Source organism: Corvus moneduloides, chromosome 1 (assembly GCF_009650955.1).
Source record: "Corvus moneduloides isolate bCorMon1 chromosome 1, bCorMon1.pri, whole genome shotgun sequence".
In the NCBI taxonomy this organism is placed as follows: Eukaryota; Metazoa; Chordata; class Aves; order Passeriformes; family Corvidae; genus Corvus; species Corvus moneduloides.
The window spans coordinates 125,876,651-125,901,390 of record NC_045476.1 but is presented as its reverse complement, the minus strand read 5'-3'; the positions used below and the strand labels follow the sequence as shown (position 1 = coordinate 125,901,390).

At 42.7% G+C, this 24,740-nt stretch overlaps 1 protein-coding gene across 1 annotated transcript in view; it reads right to left on the bottom strand.

Annotated features, from left to right (window-relative positions):
• CLVS1 (clavesin 1) overlaps positions 1-18,907 on the bottom strand; it is a 101,981-nt gene extending 83,074 nt beyond the window's left edge. Inside the window, exons 1-2 of the mRNA XM_032126325.1 lie at positions 18,718-18,907; positions 6,305-6,922 (exon numbers count right to left, since the gene is read on the bottom strand). Coding sequence (XP_031982216.1) covers positions 6,305-6,693 — 389 coding nt within the window. The 5' untranslated portion in view covers positions 6,694-6,922; positions 18,718-18,907. The remainder of the gene's footprint in view (positions 1-6,304; positions 6,923-18,717) is intronic.
• Between the last annotated feature and the right edge of the window lie 5,833 nt (positions 18,908-24,740).

Sequence of the window (24,740 nt, the reverse complement as noted above, 5' to 3'; positions counted from 1 at the left end):
TGGTTTCCAGCAGTTTCCAAAGTCCAAAAGGGCAAAGAACCACGCCAAGATAGATGTCATATTGCTTGGCTTCCTACTATTCTGGGGACGTAGCTCTGTTATGGTGCTCTTTTGCAGATCCCATCTGTGACAATGGTATACACAGCACATGTAGGACTATGGGTCGTTGTGTTAGGGACAAGTGCTATCACAACTGTATGCGGTTTCTCTTTTCTGACACCCAGACATAAACCCTCACGCAAAAATTTGGTCTTTTGAGACAGTCTGCGAAGAAGAGCAGGGGATGTGGATGCGCATCTGTGTGTTTGCTGTGTATATGTGTTTCTATAGTTTTCTTTATCAACTGTCCTTGGGAATTGGGAATTGGATTTGGTTTCTTTTCGCCACAGGAGGAAAGTGGCATAGAGCCACTCTCCAGTCTGCCCTACATTTTCCTGTGTTATCCTGCAGGCAAGCTCCTGCAACTGTGTTTCTCACCTACAGGCACTGTCCTTCACAGCTCTTCAGTCAGCCCTCAGCCCAACACCATCCAATCACCTCTTCTCTCTCAAAATGTGTTTGATTGCCAATCCCTCTCCATGGATTTTTTTTTTTTTAATTTTCAATCAGGCTTCTCTCATTTTTCAACTTATGCTTCATAACTTTCCCAGCTGTTGTTTTTCTTTCTCTTTTTTCAGATATTTTCCTTCTCTTCTTGGATTCCCTACTCAGCCCTACACAGGATTCTCATTTGTGTATGTCATCCTGCTGTCATTCATATGGGCTACAATTGCCTTCCCAAATATGGCTTCCATGATAAACGGTACTAACTGAATTAAGTTGCCACCCTTTAAGCAAATTAAAACATTTCAAGACAGAGCTTCTTTTTGCCTTCTTTGTCCAACATTTAATTTGCACATCTGTTACTCTTCAAAATGAGTATTCTGCTTATGCTATGCTGCTTTCCCCTACTACCCTGAATTCTGCTACCATTTCAGACCAGCTCAGTAACGTAATATGAATTATTTTTTATGCAGTGTGCTTCTAAGCTATTTATTGGTCAATGCAATGCTTGAACCGCAATGTCAATCTGCATTACCATAAGCATCTCCCAACAGATAATCACTACCTCCTAACAAAACCCAAAGACTTGATGTATAAAAATCATTCTGGTGTTAGGACTGCCTGCACTTCAGCTGTGATCTCTCATGATAAACAGACATGAGGCTGAGTTATTGCCACAGTTTGCCTGTGACTATAAATCAGTCTCAACAGATGTTTATTCCCTCATATTCTTTTAAGCATCTGAGACTATGCTTGAAATATATTGGAACAATCAGCACTTGAGACATGTTCTTATACCAACAGGATCTGATGATGATAATATCCTTATAATTATACCACTTTGAGCATTCTCAGCAAGAACATACTTGGTTTTTATCACAATCCTTTAAAATATTTATAGCTGTTAGTTTACCACTATGTCAGAACATTTCCTCTCCCTTTAGCCTCAGTACACTTTCCTACAGCATGGTAAGTATCTGGAATTTGACATCTTGATTAATAAAAGACGATTTATGGCTAGCAGTTGACTTGGGATTGTATGTTGTAAACAAAGCAGCAGGTTTTCTCTGACTCACAGAATTTTTGGAGCTATGTGACAGCTTCTAAGGCACAGACATGAAGACAGAAATTAATTACCATCTTACCGCAAAAGACTATTGAAAGTATTCTGCCCCCTACCCCAAGCCCCCATTTGCAGAGGATTGTGATTGGAGATCTTCTGCTGGCTCTTTACACAAAAATAAATTTTACTCTGGCTGAACAACCTTGAAAGAAATATTTTTGCTTGTAAGATTAATGAACACCTTCTGCTGAATTACCTGTTCACCCAAAGCTCCATCTCCTTGGTGTTTAAGCAGCATGTATTAGAAGACAGTAGCAGATTTAGGAACAGCTGTGGAAGTTACTGAAGGCTTCCACTCAATCCAACATCTGAGAAGACCCTCTTACCTAACTTCTTTAAAAGCTTCAGTTTCACTACAGGTGCATCAGAGGAGTGAGGGCTTAGGTTTGGTGAAAAACTGTGAGAAAGAGTATTTGTAATCCAGCACATGGAGCATTGTTTTTTACATTAAATCCTGGTTCAGGTCTCATCAAAACTGTATGTATGCATTTGTTTGTTTTACAAACTGGAAATTTTTATCATGCAAATTATTTAATCAAAAAAAATCATTACATGATCAGTTTGACATCCTTATCTGTCTTTATTGCTGCCCAATTTGCATTCAAAAATTATGTGCTTTGTGAGCAGTGGTGTAAGTAAAGTCTTTGTGGGTTTCAGGTGAGTTCACACCTTGAGTTCTGACCAAAGTGAAAAATATCCCTCCCCTGTACTAGTGTGCAGTAATATAGCTCAACAGTTTTTTTTCTCCCTCACTATGGAACTTATCCAATCTCTTTCTTTTCTATCCATCTGCTCATTTTCATTTATTCAATACTGAAAAAGTGAAAGCGAACGTATTGAATATGTGATTAACATTAACTAAGAGATCCAAAATATGCTACGCAGGACCTAAAGAGAAAGTGATGACATCATCTCTAAGAAACCTACCTGAACAATGGAGCAAAATCAAACCTATGCAGCAGATGCTAAATTAGTATAACTCTGGAGCCATGATAGATCTCAGCTAGTGATTTGGCAATAAGAATTATCATCCCCTGTGTTTTTTTCCCAGTCACCAAAGAGGTTTTGGTCAAAACAATCATCATTATATTTTTTAACTATGTGGAAACAAAAATAAAATTCTTGCCAGTGAGCTTTGCAGATGTCACAAACCCTTTGAAATGATAATTGGGGAGCAGGACACTTTTAGCTCTGCACAAGAGCATGAATCACATGCTAGACTGTGCCCACATAATGGATGAGAATGTATGACACATTTACCAGTGGCATTTGTATTTTAGGAAACTGACTTGAAAGCAAATTTGAGCTGAACATAAGCTCAAAATGGGGTAGAGTAGTTAAGAACAGAGCGACAATTTTGTATCTAAAAGGAGAAAACTACTGAGCAGATGAGATAGTGTTATCACTTGATGATTTATTAGTGGAAATTTTTATTCAGTTCATCCACCTGCACCTTAGCAACAACACTAAAATGATAGGAACAGTCCAGAAAATAATGATGAAGAGTATTTTAAACCTGGAAAATCTTCCCAATTCTGAGATTAAAGAAGTTAAAACTGTTTAAGCTTTGGCATCTTAAATATATTGTGATACATTAAGCTAGTGCATTACTTTGCAGAACATTATCTTTGCTGCGCTGGCTGCCCATAGGTGTATTCTTTACCTTGCAGACAACAGGAGGTTGTTTTGTCCTCAAGGAAAAGGGTGTTATTTGTTTTACTTTCCCCGTGGTTAAATGTGAACACAAGAACCTCTGCTGCAGAGTCGCTAATGCATAATCTTCTTGTTGCCTGACAGTGACTTACCCTACAGTGCCGCCTCTCCTGTAAACTCAAAAATAGGTTAAATATGACGTGGACAGGACATAAAAGTACAAACATGGGAAGCTGTCATATTTTTGTGGTACATTTAAACTAACATGATCTAGCAGCTGGAAGCTGAAGCTGGAAACATTGAGACTGGAAATTAAAACCTAGTTTGCTAGAGATGTCAGATCTATCAGTTGCATTCTGGAGGCTGAAATTACAAATGTTTCTAAAAGCTTACATGGAAGTTCTACCTTTGATACATGGCATACCTTAGAAACATCTTGGATCTGATTTGTCCAAGCATTCATATTACACAAATAATGACATTTCCTGTTAAAAATCAATATATTTATAAGCACAGAAAGTTTCAAGGTTTCTTCTGCCTCTTTGACATGTGATACCAACAGCAACCATACTCCCAGGCACATAAATGGTAAGAATGTCTGGACTGAAAATCAGTTTATGGATTATAGCTATTCTGATTTTAAAAGACCCTTTGGAAATTATTATTTCTTTATAAATAGCCCCTCATAAATTAGAATTTGATCATAAAGAAAGAGAAGGCACAGCCAGCAGCAAATAAAATTAAAGTTAGGAAGGGCATGCTGAAGGGTTAGCTCTTACTCTTGCATGTCAACATCACGGCCGACTCCATTAGCACTCAGCTGAAATAAGAGCTTGTGAACATCTTGCCGTCACTGAAGACACATCTGCAGAAAGGTTGCCCAAGATACATTTATGTAAGATGTGCACAATGCCTGTTGGAAGTTTTTTGTGAAATTTATGTTTCTTCTGGTCAATAACCTGCTTCCATGCTTCTTAATAGGACATTGCACTCACCATTTCCCACTCCTTAACAGCTTTTCCTCTTGCTGATGCCTTTAGACAGCAAAACAGGAGGAGGCTATCCATTTACTTACAGCCCAGATCTTGTCCCAAATCCCTGTTGTACCTGGAGTACCACAAAAGGCCATAGAAAAAACACTTCTTGCCATCTGAATCCACAGAAGAGATGAGGTTCAGTGGCTGAACTGAGGTAAAATTTGCACATGACTTTTCATTTCACTGAGGAGTCTCAGGAAAGTACATCCTATACTATTTGCCTCAGCTTTTCTTCTCTGAAGGTTAAAATTATATTTTTCAAAATATGCAGGGTTGCTTTGGTTTTTGCACACACAGACATACACACACACACACACATACATGGATGGATATTAAAGGACTTTCAGAAAATCTGAGCCAAATCTGACAGGAATCATTATTCTGTCAAAATCTCATTGCAGTAGCCTTAGACACCAGCACTCTCAGCTTTCCAAGAGCAGGCCCTGATGTACAAGGTTAATCACAAAGATTCATTTTGTTGAGGGATCAGAAACCCAAAGCTGGCTCTATATAATACCTAAATCCCTTAATGCAACCAGCAGAGCCACAGTGCTTCTGTCCTCTAAAGCTGATGCTTTCTATTAATGCCAGATACCTGTGCATTCATCTTTCTTTTCAGGCCAATTGCTAATAGAAGAGTTTTGTGGTTGAAAGAAAGGCAAACTTGCAGTTCAGAAAGACAGGAGATAAACTGCTGGCCTCTTTGTAGTTAATAGGACTTTTATTACTGCCCTCAGTTCACGATTTCACCAAACACGTTTGATTATGCAATGTTACACTTCTGTGTAATTTTCTGTACATTTATTCACATGCAAATGAAAATCAGAAACACTTCTGAACTCTGCTTTTCACATGGTGATGAAAGGTTTTCCCAGAAAACAACTGACATGAAAAATTGCAGACGTATGTGTATTGTTCTCTAATAATTTCTATTATGTAAATTCAAAGCTCCAATTTATTGACTCCTAAGGATAAGACTTTTTCATCAAAAACTTTAGACCATCACAAGATAAAATCCTACCTGGAAATCATCAGAACTGATGATACTTAAAACCTGAATCTGAATTTTGTTCTTTCATATGATTTTTATCAAGATTCAACAGAACACATGGTAACCCTACAGCTGATTACACTTCTCCATCTCACCATGAAGGCAGGGAAAATGGAATGGAAAGACTTATGAAGACAAGGACAATGTGAACATGGTATTCCTGGACTAGTCCCTTTTCTCTGTACCACTTCAAACAGCTAGTGAAAGCTGACTAATCACATTAACATTTAAGGGCATTATTTTATAATAATGGCTGGGAGATACCTTTGTTCATACCACTCGGTAAAGAAATTACCTGAACAGAAAATACGCTTTGTGTGAATCTCCCATTTATCAGACTAACAACATAGAGCAACCAGAGTGTGTAGAAATCACAATGCAGTTTGTGGAAATAGAGCAGAGGCTGCAATTCCCAAAATGGTTCAAACAAACAAACAAACCAACAAACAATCTCTTAGAAAGTATGATAGAATAAATACTGTCAGTTTCTTCTGCACCAGGAGAGCTACAAGAACCTCCACATGCTCTGAGACACTTGCTTTTTGTCAACCTGCTTGGCTATTCTATGATACAGCTGAAGTAACTTACAATAGACATTAATGTATGTATAGAAAAAAAACATTATCTGGCTAAAATTTGGAAATATTTCTTTAAAAAAAAACCCAGACATGAGCTACTTATATGACACACTGATATACCCTTATCTCTCAATGGTCGTATGTCCTAATAATGAGGACTGACAGGTGATCAGGTGAGATGGAAGTTATAGTGAAATGGATATATGGTTACAAAATCTTCTGCTGAAAATGGCCTTGCTGCTTCAAGGATGGTGACAAATATTCCATTACGAGTTGGGTGTGAGTGTGTGTAAAAGATAAGGACACTATCTACATTTACCTACTCTGATCCCAGTTGGCTGCAAAAAGCAGAAGAATCTTCCTGCCACAGTGGTCGCGATTTTCCAGGACTCCCGGAAACCCATCTGTCAGAGCCCGTTTGATTCCTGGATCATCGGCCTTGAAGTTTTTGAACATATCCAGATTTAATTGGCGGTATTGGAAGTACTGAGCCAGCAGTCTGAAGGCCTCAGTTTGGTGAAACTTTCTGGCTCGGAGAAATCTCAAGATGAAGGCATCATCTGTACGTAAAAACCCAATGTCAGGCCTCGTGATGATCATGTCCCTGACTTGCTGGATATCCTGGTGCAAAATGTCAGGGTTTTCATTCAGTTCCAGGCGGGCTTTCTCTATAGTCTCTGGACTAAGTCCAGCTTGTAAATGGGTCATCTCTGCAAAAACCTCTTTTCCAAATCCTTAACTTCAGATATTTTAGTAGAAGTGCTGATCCCATTCAACTGATGGTCTGCTGTGAGTGCGAGCCATTCAGATGTTTTTTGCTATCAAGCTGATACTTAACAAATTAAAGCAAAGGGCTTTCCTTATTCTTGCAGAGTAATAGGCCGTTCACATGTACTATACTCCTTCCAAAGGAAAGTGTTGTTTATTCCATCACTTACTAAAAGAAAAAGAAAATATATAAAAGAAAGATTAAATGCGTATATAAAGTTTTTAGGAATGCATTTCTGAAATTATTTAGCCATAAAATTTCTTTGTATGCTTCATATGTAGGAGGATAGCAGTCACATAATTTCAGAATGGGTGCATTTAAGATAAGGCAGTCACTAACATCTTGAACATATGTATTCAGGCTTTCAGAAAAGCAATCTGATTTATTGACAATTAATACTAAGCTGTATCAACTTACTATTAGAATACATTTCTCAAAGTTGTCTTACAGAAATGTGGAAGGTGCAGCATCCCTAACTTCAAGCCAAGGATTAGAACAGCAAAAATAATAGTAATTTTTTTTCCACCCCTAATAGGAGCAACATTTCAGCTTCATAGGTAAACAGATTTACCCTCATCGTACTAAGTAGAACAACTGTTTGATTTCGTTTTATTATCTGTACTATAAGCTTGTAGCTCTCCTTGACTAAGATCCTGAGTTGACTGTAAAACTGTTTTTTAAAAAAACCAAAACTCCAGCAATACCAAGGATAATTTCTACTTTTTAGAACCTCACTGAAAATATTTCCCATTGAGACTCAATACATCTTCATGGGAACCCTTCCACAAATAAGGTTCTTGATGTGTCCAATCTGACAGGGTTGGTGCTTTAGTTGAAAAGAGACGTATTTTATTAAAAATTCTTTTTTTCTGTATATTGTAGCTTTCCTGAATACCTAGTTCTGAATTTCCTTTTGATTTTTGTATTTTACCTAGAATTTGTTTTTACAAGTGTTAGAAGAAAATCTGCTTAAGCTGTATGTATGAGCAAAATGGTACAGTGAATCTCTTACATTTCAGTGACATAATTAGCAAGAGGCTGTCATCATAGTCTGTGTAGCTACAACCGGGTGAAATAAGATCAAGGTCTGTTCCAGTGTGATATGTGTGTGAGGAAAGATCAAGATCCATACAATTTTTCAGCCATCACAGAAACAGACAAGCAAACACCCCCCCCCCCCCCGCTTAACTGATCTCTCTTTCTAATTTCTGAAAAAGAAAAATTGGTTTTAAAAATTTAAAGGAAATCCCTCAGTAAAAGACATACTTTTTGTATTTGAAAAGCTGTTTGGAAAGTTATGAATTATTTATAGCAAAACAACCATTTCATTCAGCTGCTCCCCTGGGTTCAGCATTCTCAGATCAAACAAAGGGGAGAGCAGCATCCAAAGCATTTCTTGGTCCCGGATTTGCTCAAAGTTATGTTGCAGGACCTGGAAGTCAATGAGCACAAGGAGTGCCTCAGTTCCCTCCTTTGTGACCTTGCATGTTATTGATAAAAACTACATTTTAGATGCCACAGCTGCAGCCCAAGGATGAGATCCCAAAATTTAAATACAGAGTGTTTCTGCATATTTGCTTAAAGGACATTTGTGGTGGGAGATAAGCTTTTCATTTAACAGCGATATGAATTGGACTTTTCTGTGGGTGACACAAAGGAGAGTTTATTAAGCATCCTCTTTCTGTATTCACTGTGGAGCTGGAGTTGAAAAGAGCTACCTGCAGAGCAGAGTATCTGATGATTGATCAGCCTGGGAAAACTTGAGGAAAGGCAGAGCTGGGAGAAAAGAGGGCTTTGAAAAGGCACTACGGAGTGCAAATGATTCCAGAGAACAATTCCCCAGGTTTTGAGGGGTATTCCATGAGTACAGGCTATTCAATTCTTAAAGAAATTAGAGCAGTAATAAAGGTGGATTCCTTGTATAAAAATAAAGTAACAGTTATTTGCCTTACTCTTGCCTTTATTAGACCAAATTAGAATAACTCCTATGGTATCAACCTAATTCCACTGATGTAAAATTACAGTAGGCCATAGAGAAACCAGGCCAATATTTTGTGACTGAGATCTCAACTTAATGGTGACATTAGCATTGTCTTGCATAAATCATGGGTTTTGTTGCAATTGCATCCATGAGCTAGTTAGGAGAGCTAGGAGTATTTAAGTGTGACACTCATTAGGGGAGTGTGGTGCCAGGATTGGTCCCTCCCGAGTTTTGACAGCAAGCGGTAGAGTATGGAAACTCTTTGTTCTCAAAGGTGTTAAGCAGAGGTCTGGAAGCAAGAAGATTATCTGGGGTCTGCATTAGCTCTGGCTTAGGACTTAGTATGAATTACAACACCTTTAGTGTTCCTGTGGCTTAGAATCACAAAATCGTGGAATCACAGGATGGTTTGGTTTGGAAGGGACCTTTGAAGTTCATCTAGTCCAACCTCCCTGTCACGGGCAGGGACATCTTTCACTGGATCAGGTTTTTCAAAGCCCCATTCCATCTGGCCTTGAACACTTCCAATGTCTAAGCATTCACAACTTCTCTGGGAAACCTGTTTCAGGGCTTCACCACTCTTACTGTAAAAAAATTTCTTCTTTATATCCAATCTGAATCTGTGCTCTTTCAGTTTAAAAATGTTAGCCCTTGTCCTATTACTACAGGCCCTAGTAAAAAGTCTGTGACCATCTTTACCTAAAGGGGCTCCCTTTAGGTACTGGACAGCTGCTGTAAGGTCTCCCTGCAGCCTTCTCTTCTCCAGACTGAAGCACGCCAACTCTCTCAGCCTGTCATTGTAAGAGAGGTGCTCCAGCCCTCTGGTCATTTTTGTGGCCTTCCCCTGGATCTGTTCTAAAGCATCCAAGGACTAGCAGCAGATAACAGTCACACACACACACAGAGTCCCCACTTCATCAGTTTTCTGTGTTTCTAGGAGTTCATGGGAGTAAAACTGTCCCTTCCTCTGCTCCTTTTCTGTCTCCCACTTCCACCAAGATGCTTCTTTGGCAGTATGGCAAATTCTTGAAAGGTCAACTGCAGTCTGCTCCAGAAGAAAAGAGATTTGACCAAGCAGATAAAGTCTGGCCTTTCTTATTGGTTCCCCAACTATTTACTGTCAAAAACTATTTTACTTATTTTTATTAAAGTTTCCTACTGTTTTAACTAATTTAAATTCCCAGGATTATCCCAAGGTGAGGGAGATACAGTCCTTTCCCGTCAGATGTTGTTGCCAAAAAGCAACTTACAAATACTCATTCTAACAAAAGATCCATTTCTAAATGCATTTCAGAGTTTTCTGTTAGTGAGCTGAGCTATAACCGTGGATTACAGTTATCTATAGATTATCCCGATTATCACCCGGAACAGACTGCACTAAAATACTTTATTGGTGTGAAGTTATATATTGCAAAATAATCTAAAATATGTATGAACAATTTTGTCACTCTCAGAATGGTAGGGCAAATCATGAGGTTAGCAATCCACACATTGCCTTCAAGGAGCCTGATAGACATCAGTGAATGATTTGGTTCTCCCACTGCTAACCTTGACAATAAATTTAGTGCTCCATAGCTACCCAGTTTAATTGTCACTGCACTTTCTCAAACGGTTCTGATTTATTCTGATTCCCAAGATGTAACAGAAGCTTCATCTCCATTTTCACCTCCTCCCACACATGGCAATTTCTCCTTCTCTTCCGGTGTTGTGTACAGCTCTGATCCATCTGCCAATTTTTTAGATGTTTATATCTTTGTTCAATTTGGTGCAGGGTTGTTTTTTCTTCCAAATGAAGACATGGGTCTTCTTTCCCTGTTTTGAATATTGTTGCTGCCTGTTGGCGCACTAGAGTGTGTTACAGTCTCAACAGCTGTTTTTCTGTCTTGTGACTCTGTGTTCCCAAGGGACTATTTGCTCTTCTAATGTCTTTTCACAGCCCCTTATAATAAATCATCCCTCCAAAGAAACAAAATTCAGCCTTAAATGAAAAAAAAATTACAGAGATTTGAAACACAACATATTAACACCAAAACAAGGAGGGAAATTTCCACCAAAATTGTGGTGTCACATACAATTTTGGCTAATTCATTTTCAGCCCCAACAAGGGAATGACAAGGGACAGTGAGTGTTCAGCATAGGTAACATATTGAAAGTGGGATACACTTTTCAGACAAGCAGCTTATGTTTTTGCATGATCCTCAGGAAAAAAAAATAGTTAATAATAAAATGTACAGTAATATTTACTATGCAAACTAAAATGACGATAGTACCTTTCCAAAATATACAAAGCACTTTTCATTCAAAGATTTTAATGTGCCTTACTGCTCATTCTTCAGTGACAGCTTCTGGGTCAGCATGCAATCCCCTTTTGCATTGCATGCCCTCGAAAACTGGCCAAAACCTGCCTTCAGTGATGATGGCACTTGTCTGGATCATTTTGTTCCTGCCCACTTAACTGTCCCTGGAACACCTCTTGTTTTTTTAAGCATCTCATCTCCATTTGGCCCTTCCCCATCCAATTCAGTTCCAGAAAGATTTTAGCTGTCTCTTTATCTACCAAGTGTTTTCCATCCAGTCCAAAGCTATATGCCATGTGAAATTTCAGTACCACAATTTGCAAATTGAGAAGGCACTAGCACTTCATCCTCACCTGGTATTAAGAGGCATCACTGCTAAGGTTTGTCTCATTATATAATTCCTAACTCCTAGCGTTCATACAGATATTAGCTGCTAGAATCAAACCAAAGAGGAAGGGAGTAGGCAGGGAGAGAGGAAAAGTGGTAATATAGAATGATTTCATCTCAGAGTGTGGGTGTCATCTCATTAAATTTCTTTTTGAAAAATATTTTGATGTTAATTCTGGAAAACTTCTTAGGGCTACGTTCTGCTCAGCAGGGGTTTCTCCATAAGGACAGGGGAGGATGAGTCCATACCTGTACCTACAGGAATGATTCCTGTGGCACTTTGTGGCTTTGTGGTACCTTAGTAACCACCTGTACTGGAAGTGGAGTAGTCAGATATAGAAAGGGACCTACCCCAGCTCCATGAACCAATTTCAGAAGAGCAATGAGCAAAACTGACTCTCTCTTGTCCTTGGCTGCAAGACCCTGGCATCTTCCACAGATTGTGGGGAGAAGCATAGCCCTGAGTGATTTGCCTGAGATCCCAGAGGACACATTTCACAGAGCTGGGAACAGATCCTATCTCTCCTGAGCCATAAGCTTACATGTTAACATCCAGGGAATCTTTCCTCTTTATGCATAATGCTCTGCATTGTAAGAAAAACATGAAGCCATATTGCATACAAGGAAATGGAGAGGTAGACTGCAACATTCCCAGCATCTCCAACATAATCCCCTTAGGCTTCAAAAGCATAATCAGGACTCCCAAAGTGTATCATTTCTTTATGTCTTGCAAAGAGCAAACTCCCTGTGGGTGTTTCCAACAGGTCTATCTAGTATCCCAAGTCCAACAGCCTGGCTGCTACTCAGATTCTTACAGAATCACTGAAAGGCTGAGATTGGAAAGAACTTCTGGAGTGCATCTGCTCCAACCCCCGGCTCAAGCAGGGCCTCATGGAGCTGGTTTCCCAGGGCTCTGTCCAGACAGCTTTTGAGTATGTCCAAGGAGGGAGACTCCACAGCCTCTCTGGGAACTTGTGCCGGTGCTCAGTCACTCTCACAGTAAAAACATATTTCCTGATGTTCAGAAGAAACCTCCCATGTTTCAGTTTGTGCTCATTGCCCCTGGTCCTGGCACTGGGCACCACTGAAATGATCCTGGCTCCATCCTCTTTACATCTTCCCTTCAGGTATTTGAACACACTGATGAGATCCCCCTGAGCCTGCTCTTCTCCTGGCTGAACAGTCCCAGGTCTCTCAACCTTTCTTCCTGTGAGTGACCCTCCAGCCCCTTCATCATCCTCTTCACCCTTTGTCAGACTTTCTCTTATATGTTCATGTCTCTCTTGTACTGAGGAGCCCAGAAGTGAACACAATACTCCGGGTGTGGTCTCACCGCTACTTCTCTGTGGTCTTTCCTAAGGGATTAGATTCTCCCAGTGAATATAAATGAGTTAAATATTGCAAGTCTTTCTGCTCCAAGTACTGGTGCTCCTGTAAACCTTCACTAGGGATTTGTTGCTTCTTGTCATTATGAAAATAGTGAATGTTTGTGACTATAACAGCTGAGTGGGGAATTTGATTGTTTCTCACATCTTCCCAGGGTAGCATCTCTCAGCTCAGGTACAAAAACTAACATTTCCTCCAGTTCAGTAAAAAAAATATCATACATTGCTACTTGTTCTACAATCTTCTTGTTAGTTTGAGTTAGAGGTTGCCCTCAGGCTGCATCTAAATGTCCAGTGGTGGTAATTTAGCCATGGCACAAAACACGGCAGAAACTCAACTGATCTTTGCTGCTCTCTGCACAGTATGTAGGGCAGGCACATCTGCAGCACCAGTCTGAAGTAGTCCTGTTATTCCTACAAGCTGCCAGGCAGGAGGAGAGACAGACAAGGCTGTCTAGCAAACATAAAATTTAAAAACTGCCCCATTATCTTTCAACCTAAAATGAGCAAAACTTATTAACTGCCTGAATATTAAGGAATTGGACCACATGCCGAGGAGAGGAACTTAAGCAACACATAAATAAAAGAGTTAAAGAGCCTTAACCTCAAGAGGTTGGTTAAATTTTTCTTCAAATCATAGTTTTTATGTTGTAAGCATTCACCAGTCACAGATAATCTGCAAACCCCTATGGGAACATGTGGCCTGAACCTGTGGCATGCCAAAGAAGCAGCAGTTACGAGGAACTTCCATGTCAGTCATGCTGCAAGCGTCACCAAGCAAAAGCACCCTGGCTGCTATTAGACAGAGTTCAGTTCCTCCAATAATATAGAAACATCTTGCACAGAAATTATCAACAGTGTGCAAAACATTAATTCTCACCCCCAAGCCTCATAATGAAGCTATATGTAGAAATCTGATAGCACACAATCATAACGCTGGTGTCTGAAAATGCCTAAATGCTGGACAAGTTGTGTTACAACATCTGCACAAAGATATACAGAAGAAAGAACAAAACATATTAACAAGATATTCAGTACTACATGTTTAATAACATGATATTTATCTAATTTTGCAGTTCTTTTACTCCATGTTTTGAGATTATGTTCCTTCAAACGCAATCGTGATGCATTAGTGTTGACTTCTTTCTGCTTTATATGTTATGCCAGAGAAAAGCATCTGTAGCTTCTCATTGTGTGGCAGTGGGGAGGGGAAGGGAAGGAGGGACAGTCAGGGGAGGAAAGGAAAGAGAAAGGGAAAGGGAAAGGGAAAGGGAAAGGGAAAGGGAAAGGGAAAGGGAAAGGGAAAGGGAAGAGAAAGGGGAAGGGGAAGGAGAAGGGGAAGAGGAAGAGGAAGAGGAAGAGGAAAGGGAAAGAGAAGGGGAAAGGGAAGGGAAGGGAAGGGAAGGGAAGAGGAAGGTATTTCTGCACCCAGAAATTCATGGAATCCTCCTGGGGTTTTTTCTCTCCTTTCTACTGAAGTCTGAGCACAAACACAAAGCACATAGGAACTTCTCTCAAGCTTGTAGAAATAAAGCTTAATATAACTTTATAGTACCATGTGGGTTTGTTTTCTCAGTGGAGGAACATATCAGACCTAAGAAGTTTATTTCTCTAAATATTACTGAGGAAAAAAACCAAACCAAACATACCAAAATCCCACTAAAGATTTTGGAATTTCTCAAGTTAAATCAATGGAGCAGCATTAGATCAAGAGGGAAAGGAATTAGAACTCATCTGACCAAAATTCATGAGAACTTCTACTCAGTTTTTCCACTCTATAAAAGACTAATGTTGCCCCCTTTTATTTCTTGCTCTCTTTTGTTTAACTTGTGGTACCCAACTGTCACATCTTGTTTGTGTCTATGCCAGAGACACTACAGCACGAGGCTGTGAGAGAAAATAAAACTCACTTGCCAAGCAATAGCACAATTGCTTCAATAATTGCATGCTTAAGTTAACAATTGCATGAGCTTACAGTCTTTTGAAAGGAAATATTCTCCATCCTTTTATGAGATGACTATTTCAACTGACATGATCCTTTTTTGTAAGGTGAGGAGGCTGCTGTTATACGTTGCAGTGAAATGATGTCTGTGTTCAAGGCACGTAAACTTTAAGGAATCATGACCCAGTGCTATGGTGTGGATTCTGCAGCTCCTCCATTGCTGAACTCAGTTACACTGCTTACACTACTGCTCAGCAGCACTGAGTGCTACTCAGAGTATGCGGTCTCTGCAACAGATTTTAAGTTATAAATGCTAATATAATAAATTAAGAAGGTTTATTAAAAAGGTTGTAATATCTTTCATTGTTTTGCATTTGCCTTACAAAAGTCTAATTTTTAGAAAATACTCAGTAGTTTTTAGAGGTAGGTGAGTCAACAGAATTCTTATAATAACCAGCAGCATTTTACAGCAGATACATGACAACACAAGCTGCCCCTGTAAATTTCAAGCTGGAATACAGACTGCAAGTGAGGAAAAGCTCTACAAGGTTATCTGACTCATTGTATGAAAAAGTAAACCAGTACCTTCACTAAGCAGTGCATGGCATAATACTGTTACATAATATCTCATGTAGATGTTGGCATTGTATTAACTTTTAGTACTGGAGATAATCCATGTTATCATCTGATTGCTCAGCACATGAAAGCAGAATTTCTGTAATTTAATTTTTTCTTCCAAATATGATCCAGTCAGTATTCAGTGATGGACAATGAGTAGCCATCTGCTCCTTAACTTCATTATTCACAGAGCTTGTTAAAATTGAGGAATCAGCATTTTGAAAAGGGGAAACTCCCTTTCTCCTATGACCTTCCTCACCCTCTCAGGATTAAACCATTGCAAACAGAATTAAAGTCAGGCTAGTAGCACACATGGGGTCTCTCCAGCTGTTATTTGCTTTGCATTTATTTTCTGTATGAACACCCTCACTTCTTGCAGAGACCACAACTTAATTCTTGACTTCCTGCAGCAAAGGGTCCACAGGCTAGGTGTGATTCACCTCACTTCTTCCCTGCACCCATCACTGTTTACCACTGGGAAAGCAATACAGTTGACTGACCTGGCACATTCCCCCCTCCCTTTAATTGCTCATCCCTCTTTGGAATGAGTAAACGTCAGAACAGACATCAATTTGCTGAGGAGCAAACAGGTATCTGCTGCTGTTTGACAAGCTCCTGTATGTCAACACTTGGCTGTAGTCCTTACTTCATTAACTTAACTCCCAGTTTTAACCCTTTCCTCTACATGCCCCTCGTCTCTCCCTGGTCTCAAACTGGATCTGGACTTTCCCTTCCAGCTTGTGTTCTTTCCCTTCCTTGCCCAGCTCCTGGGCTGCAGAGCTGATTTTTACAGTCCCATGACCCCTTTCAGGAAGGATTGAGGCTGGTGACGGAGAAGGAAGACAGAAGGTGAAGAAAGGGCAGGAAAGTGAGGAATGTGGGGAAACAGGGGCAGGGAGGAGAGCAGACAGGGAAGGCAGAAGGCAGAAAGCAGAAAGGCAGAAAGCAGAGAGAAGAGAATCAGAGAAGGAGGGCAAGGACGACTGGAGGAAGAAGAGCCAGGTTAGATAGGAGGCAGGAGGCAGTACAAAGGGCAAGGAGAGGCAAGGGAAGCAGAGGGGGGAGGGGAGCTAAGGGAAGTAGAGCTGGCAGGGCAAAGAAAAAAGGCAGGGAGCAGGGGAAGGAGGCAAGAAGGCAGAGAGCAGTCAGGTAGGACAGGCAGGAGAGGCAGCCAGGGGAGGCAGAGAGCAGAATAAGGAGACAGGGAGGGAGCAGGCCAAGTAAGAGGCAGAGGATGCAGAGAGTACGGAGTCAGGGAAGGCATGAGGAAAGCAGTGGAGGCAGGGGACATAGAGACAAGGCAGTGAGCAGGAGAAAGAGGCAGGCAGGGCAAAGAGCAGGCAGGCGACAGGAAAGCAGGCGCAGGAGAGGTAGGTTGGCAGACAGGAGAAGTATGTTGGGAGGCAGGAGGTAGGGCAGGTAGGGAGCTGGGCAGGCAGGAGTCAGCAGCCAGAGCTGGCAGGAGGCAGGGAACAGGAGGAGCAGGATAGGCAGGAGGCAGGGACCAGGACAGGCAGCAGGCTGGGCAGGCAAGGAGTAGGGCAGCCAGTGAGTAGAGCAGGCAGCAGGCAGAGAGCTTGGCTGGAAGGAGGCAGGGGACAGGAGGGAGCAGGGCTGGCAGGAGACAGGCAGCAAGCAGGGTAGTCAGGAGGGAGCAGGGCAGACGGGGGGGGAGCAGGAAGGAGCAGGAGGCTGGGCAGGCAGAAGGTAGCAGGGTAAGCAGGAGGGAGTACGGCAGGCAGGAGGGAGCAGGAGGGAGCAGGGCAGGCAGGGGGGAGCAGGAGGGAGCAGGGTAAGCAGGAGGGAGCAGGGCAGGCAGGGGGGAGCAGGGCCGGCAGGCAGGGGGAGCAGGAGGGAGCAGGGTAAGCAGGAGGGAGCAGGACAGGCAGGGGGGAGCAGGAGGGAGCAGGGCAGGCAGGGGGAAGCAGGAGGGAGCAGGAGGGAGCAGGGCAGGCAGGGGGAGCAGGAGGGAGCAGGAGGGAGCAGGGCAGGCAGGGGAAGCAGGAGGGAGCAGGAGGGAGCAGGGCAGGCAGGGGAAGCAGGAGGGAGCAGGAGGGAGCAGGGCAGGCAGGGGGAAGCAGGAGGGAGCAGGAGGGAGCAGGGCAGGCAGGGGAAGCAGGAGGGAGCAGGAGGGAGCAGGGCAGGCAGGGGGAAGCAGGAGGGAGCAGGAGGGAGCAGGGCAGGCAGGGGAAGCAGGAGGGAGCAGGAGGGAGCAGGGCAGGCAGGGGAAGCAGGAGGGATCAGGAGGGAGCAGGGCAGGCAGGGGAAGCAGGAGGGAGCAGGAGGGAGCAGGGCAGGCAGGGGAAGCAGGAGGGAGCAGGAGGGAGCAGGGCAGGCAGGGGAAGCAGGAGGGAGCAGGGCAGGCAGGGGAAGCAGGAGGGAGCAGGAGGGAGCAGGGCAGGCAGGGGGGAGCAGGGCCGGCAGGCAGGGGAAGCAGGAGGGAGCAGGAGGGAGCAGGGCAGGCAGGGGAAGCAGGAGGGAGCAGGGCAGGCAGGGGGAAGCAGGAGGGAGCAGGAGGGAGCAGGGCAGGCAGGGGAAGCAGGAGGGAGCAGGAGGGAGCAGGGCAGGCAGGGGAAGCAGGAGGGATCAGGAGGGAGCAGGGCAGGCAGGGGAAGCAGGAGGGAGCAGGAGGGAGCAGGGCAGGCAGGGGAAGCAGGAGGGAGCAGGAGGGAGCAGGGCAGGCAGGGGAAGCAGGAGGGAGCAGGGCAGGCAGGGGAAGCAGGAGGGAGCAGGAGGGAGCAGGGCAGGCAGGGGGGAGCAGGGCCGGCAGGCAGGGGAAGCAGGAGGGAGCAGGAGGGAGCAGGGCAGGCAGGGGAAGCAGGAGGGAGCAGGGCAGGCAGGGGGAAGCAGGAGGGAGCAGGAGGGAGCAGGGCAGGCAGGGGAAGCAGGAGGGAGCAGGAGGGAGCAGGAGGGAGCAGGGCAGGCAGGGGAAGCAGGAGGGAGCAGGAGGGAGCAGGAGGGAGCAGGGCAGGCAGGGGAAGCAGGAGGGAGCAGGAGGGAGCAGGGCAGGCAGGGGAAGCAGGAGGGAGCAGGAGGGAGCAGGGCAGGCAGGGGAAGCAGGAGGGAGCAGGAGGGAGCAGGGCAGGCAGGGGAAGCAGGAGGGAGCAGGGCAGGCAGGGGAAGCAGGAGGGAGCAGGAGGGAGCAGGGCAGGCAGGGGAAGCAGGAGGGAGCAGGAGGGAGCAGGGCAGGCAGGGGAAGCAGGAGGGAGCAGGAGGCCGGGCCCGGAGCGGCTGCGGCCGGAGCTGTCCGCCCGGCGGTGCTGAAACGCCGCATCCCGGGCCCGGCGGGGCGGGCGGCGCGGGGAGCGCCGAGAGCCGCCCTGCGCAACCCGAGAGAAGGCAAATCCAAATACCTGCACAGCGCCGGCAGCTGCCGTGGGGCGGCGGGGGGCTGCGTGGGGTGGGGTTTTTTCCCCCTGTAGATGTCCTTGCTGCTGAGCTGGGTGGGAGAGAAGGATCTCCCGGCTCCTGGGTTCCGGCTCAGATCTCTCTAGAAAACTGAATGAGAGAGCGCCAGCTCCACGGGGCTGTGATTTTTTTTTTTTTTTTTTTTTTTTTTTTTTTTTTTTTTTTTTTTTTTTTGGTAGGAGGCGTGTGCGCCAAAGCCTGGGTCCTTCCACTGCCGTCCCCCTGGGTCCTAAGCCCTCCTGCCGCCCGCCCGGCTGCCTCCCGGCACCCCGGGGATGCGCGCTGGGAGCTCCGCGCCGCCGCGGGAGGGGTGGAAAGGGGCTGCTGGCGGCCGGGAGGGCTTAGCACGGCGGGCTTCCACCCAGAGGCATTGGCTTCGCCGCCTATCTTCTAGCAGCGCCCCTTTCCCAGAGAAAAGTCGGGCAGAGCACAGCCTCCTGCGGCATTTAAAGCAGCCATGGAAAGGGTGATCTTAATGGGCCATGTATTATCGATGGGCTGCCTTAAGGAGCATGGCAGCCTGGGTTTAGAACAGAAGTTTGTCTGGGTCAGACTGCAGGGACTGTCATCAACAGCACCCACAGCAAATGTTTAGTGGAGAATCTAAAAAACAGGACAAGCTTCACCCCTGCTCTCTCTCCACCCCTCTCCCAAGTACTCCAAGTTCAGGACTTGAATGCAACATAGTGCCTGTGTTTTTAGGATGAATTTGTCTTCCTTGAATTTTCGCAGTGTCTCCTAGAATACTTACACATTTCTAGAATGTCCTTCCCTAATGTCCTTTGATTAAGCCATCTACCTAGTCACAAGCTATCTTTCGTTAGAGGGGTCTGTAAGCTTTAGCTAGCAGTATGGAAAGAACAGGAGAGGAGAACTTCTGTCATTATTTTAGGTTCTGAAAATCACTTTCTATACAAACCTTATAAGACTTATATTAAGCTGTACTTGGAAGACTTTGGGTGATGTAATGAGCAAATTCACACCGATCTGCTCCTATCAACACAGTAAACCCAACAAAATGTACCAGCAAAGTGTATTTCTTCTTTTGTTATACCTGTACAGTGTGGAGCATAATTCCTGGGAACTGGTGGATTAAAGTCACCTGATTTTCTTGGTCTCTTTGCTTTGGACATGTCTCCTGAGTCACTTACTGAAGGATCTTGTATAGTGAAGAACTAGGTGATAAATGATAGGAAATAGCTAAATAGAGTAGGATTCTTTGGCATGGAAAAAAAAAAAGAGAGGAGTAAGTGTAGATAAAATATCAGTGTGGGGTTTTTCCATCATTCACAATATTTCATAATAAAGAGCAGCATGAGGAAGATAAACCTGAACAACATCTCAGTATCATTTCCAGGTTTAGGAGTAGGAGAAATGAAACCTGCTAGGGTCTAGCTTTGATTCAAACAAAAGGACATACTTCTTCACAAAATATTTAGTGAATCTGTGGAACTCATTTCCACAGGAATTCACACTTCAGGAGATTGTAGTACGTATCTGTGGAAGAAAAATCCATTAAGGGTCTTTAAACATGAAGCCATAACCTCTGACTCAAGAAGACCCTGTTCCACAAATTGCTGAAGGCTGGAGTAATATTTGGGAAAGGATGATTATACCTATGCCCTGGTCTTATTCTTTACTTTAGCCATCCAGTGCTGATCACTGCTGGAGACAGACACTGGGTTAGATGGACCTTTGATCTGACCCAGTACTGGCTTCTCTTATATTCTTATGTACAAAGTAGACTTGGAGAATGGGAACACAATTGGATTCCTTTCAGCTTTGCTTTCCCTTAAAAGGGGAAGATCCAGTGGTTTTGCTCTTTTTCAAAGAGTGTACATCCAGAGTCACTTGCTTTTTAGAGGAAACACCCCAATATTAATGAGCAAAGGCAAAAGGAATCTGTGCAGAAGATGACTTGTGCTTTTAGAATGATTTCCATGCAGAATTGTTAATTTAGCCCACTGCATGTGTAAAACTGGAATATGAGGTTTTGCATCCTGTGACCCAATCATCACATTGACTGGAAGAGAAGAAGCAGAAGTTCAAACGCCAAAAGCTCAAAACCCTCAGAAGAGCCTTTTTCCCAGCACTTGATGGAAAAGCATTTCTAGCCTCAGGGAAGTTAATAGTCAGCTAGTAAGTAGTCTCATTAGATCATTATTTTCTGCATAGAGATCAGTTTGGAGAAAAAAGAATAAGCACTCTGTTTTCATAAACCTGTTCCAAGCTTCCACTCTTGCACATATGATAAAGATTAATGTGCTAGCTACTGTAACTATGCAGTACTTCCCTGGGAATTGTTAATAATATTAAGTGGAATGAACATGACTCTATAAACCAACTGCCTTAGGCAGTCAAATGAGTTGCCAAATTGGATGTATGCTTAATATTTGGGGATTTAATGTTTTTATTCAGTTTAATTGACGTGGTTTTTTCCTCCCTTAGTGTTGCTGTTAAGTGACCAGTGCCTGCTGAGCCACTGGATGATTGACATATAGCACAATACTGTGATAGAAGCAGATCTCTAAACATATTACAACAGGACCCTATATTGATCCCACTGCAAATATTCTGAGGTTTCTTTCTCATCACCACTTTATCACTTCTTCATCACTTTCTTTGTACAAAATTTACTCTACTCTGAGACCATGCTCCAGGTGGTACCATTCTTTGCATTGTCCCAGTCATTACACTTCATCTGAAGTTATGATCTCAGAAAAAAAGGTGTTGAAAGTATAAAACTTTGAGTTTCATGAAGGTATGTCTGGGATGGTAGGGACTCCCTTGCTGGTGTGCACAGACTGGAGCTGCAGCCCTTTTTCATTTACAGTCCTGAATACACACAGCTAAGGGGAGAAGAATGTGCTGGTAATCACAGTTTGTCACTGAAGGCATCAGAACTGACTGAACACATGGAGGGAGTAGATCAGTTTGGAAGGGGAGGATATTTTATGTGGCCTTTTCTGAAAGTGAAACAGAACTTTGATATTAAATTTTTTCTAAACTGACCTTCCTTATTGTCACACATATTGATACTCTCTTTTAAAAACGCCAAAAAACAGGGAGATAACAAACTTGGAAAGAAAATGTATATTTTCACCACCAGTCAAAAGGATTCAAGTATTCTCAACTCTCAAGGAAGCCATGGAAGGTCAGAGTAGCTGACTGCACCACAGTCTAGGCATGATTAATAGTTTCTACTCTCTTTGCAGCAAAATATTTTGTTTTCACTCAGTTGAACTAGACACACATTCTCTTGCAGTATTTTTGACTCCCAAGATGAAACCAGGGGCTAGTCTGAATATTTTTGCCTCTCTGATATTACTGATATTACTCTCTCATTCATACAAATCCCAAAACCATTGAAATATTTTAATTTATCACAGTAAGGAATTAATTTCTTAACCCTAAAAAAAAAAAAAATTCAAAAAAAGTGGAAATCTGGTCTCACTCTGCCTTAAGATGGAAATGGAGATATATATCTATGTAACACAGACATATATTGATCTTCAGCACCTTATAGGGTGAGTGTATGTGAATGCTGTGCATGCATATTCCTTGAGCAGGGACGCTGGACCAATTAACCCCATTGGTGGTCCCTTCTAACCTTATTCATTCTGTGATTTTCTGATATAAGAAGGGGAAAAGATCCTTGACGCAATTCAGGATATACCTGGTGCCATTTGCTTTCTCTTTGTGATTTCTCCAATATTTAAAATGTTTTTTACATCTTGTGAACAGGGAATTTGAGAAATAATATAGTATTAGATGTTCTTGTAGCTTTAAATTTTCTTTTGCGAACAATTTGCTGTAAGTTTCTAAAATTAACAGTTAATTTTAATAATTAATTGGGAGTTCATTCTTTTTCTCTAATCTACAATTACCATCTGGTTCTATTTCCTTTGAAAGTAACTGCATTGAAAGCCTCAGTAGGTTAAAAATAATGATGCTAAAACTGCTTAGACCCAGTAAATCATTATTCTTAAGGGACAAGTAACTCTTAGATCACAGTTCAGAGGGATTCATGTTATAAATCCTCCCAGGTTTCTTGAACCTTTAAAATATTTAAAAATTTATACCCAAGAAAGCAAAACATATGCAAATTGATTGTTCATATGATTTATTTAATGAGAAGGGTCCAATTTTGCCATTTTTAGTCTTGATGTAGAGAATTCACTCTTTTGCTGAGTTCACATGCAATCACCACTTCTGCCACTCTCAGAATAGCGTGTAACTGGGACATGAGCAAAGCTTTGGCCTCAAGCATGTAGAGGGGTGAAACTGAAATGTTCACAACTCCATGGGAATTACAGGAGCTGGTGATGAGATCCAACACAGAGCTGGAGGCCAGCAGCCGAATTCAGGTAAAGTCAAGCTCTCAGAACTGCCATCCAGAATTTTCCCCCTCAGCTCTTGCCTATGTCTGAACCAGTCTAATCCCATGGATGTCTTATTTTGGGATTGTGAGGTTCACTGTGGAGACCTAGGCTGAGTAGCTTGGTTCCAATGATCAATCAGCCTTCAAAAAACTACAGATGTCTCTCTGACATTTGGGTGTTGGAAACGTTGACTTGAGGCCCAGATGTGCTGTTACAGTAAGGCGCAGATTCGCCCTCATGTCTTTAGTTGTTTTAACTTGGCAGCACTGACTGTGCTGACTTTAGCGAGATAACTGTGATTTAAATCACCTGGGGATCTGCTTCTATTGAGTTCAGTTACTCACAAAGTCACTGCTACCCTGTCTAAACAATAAGGCAGTGTCTTGCTAAACAATTTAGTGTCCTTTTGCAGAGAGAAATAAATTGTGAGATGTCAGGTTTTGCATAGCTAGACCTTTAAAGAATAACACAGCAAAACTTTACCACACTGCCTAAGAAGATGAATATCAGAAATAATGTTCTTCCTGATGCAGGGGTAAAAAAACCTAAGGTAGGCTGGTAGGGCAAAAAAAAGTGTACGAGGAGGTAAGTAGTCCAAAAAGTAGATGAGTTCCTCGAGGTTTAGGACAACTGTTAAAGAATTGATTCAGAAAAATCCTCCTGGGAAAAATCTGGCTGATATCTGCTTCCTTGCTGTGTTGGGATCAGTTTGCATATAAGCAATACTTCAGTCTGATTTGTAGCATACTGATCTCAGATATGATTTGTTAAAAGCTTGAAATACGTAAGCTGTTCAATGTCAATTCTCCAGTGTGTTAACTTCAGGGTTTCTTGACTTCCCAAAGTCTATTGTATGTTTCCCTTTCTGTATATGCTCCTATGCATTTGTCCAAAGTGGCTTTAACAGCTGAGCTCAAAGTGCAAGAATGGAACTTGTGAAGTGATAAAAAAGGATTTGAATGTTGGTGGTTGGGTTGGAATAGTTAGAGATGAGGCAAATAACAGGATACTCATCTGATTGCTTAGTTATGTGATGATTTATTTCTGAAATAATTTAAAATAAATGGTGTACATAAATGCATGCAGCTTTGGATAGCAATAACATAAATCAGCAACAGTAATAATGACTGAGATCTTGCATGTGTAAACAAGCATATGTGCAATATAAATTCTACTATCTCAGTGTCACTGAGGATATAGAATAATTTCACATTTGTGACTGAAGAACAGCAGTAATTTTTGTTGGAGATATAAACAGATGGAGGACATGATGCTGCACTGGAGAGCTGAAGTCTGTTGAAAACTGAAGTATGTGAGTGTATTTGTACACATGCACAAAAACGGAGACAAGAGTTATGGCTGCAATCCTCAGCAGATATAAATCAACACCAGTTCACTGGCTGTGGTGGAGGTGTGCTAACTTGCCAGCACACGGGTAAATCTCTGTATATAAAACAACTGCTATACCCATCAGCAGTCTGATGTTGTACGTTACTACTTCATACAGGAGCATAAAGGATATATCAATCTTCTGAAGCCACTCCACAGAACTGTTTTATTCTTCCTGGGATTCAGCACTGGAATCA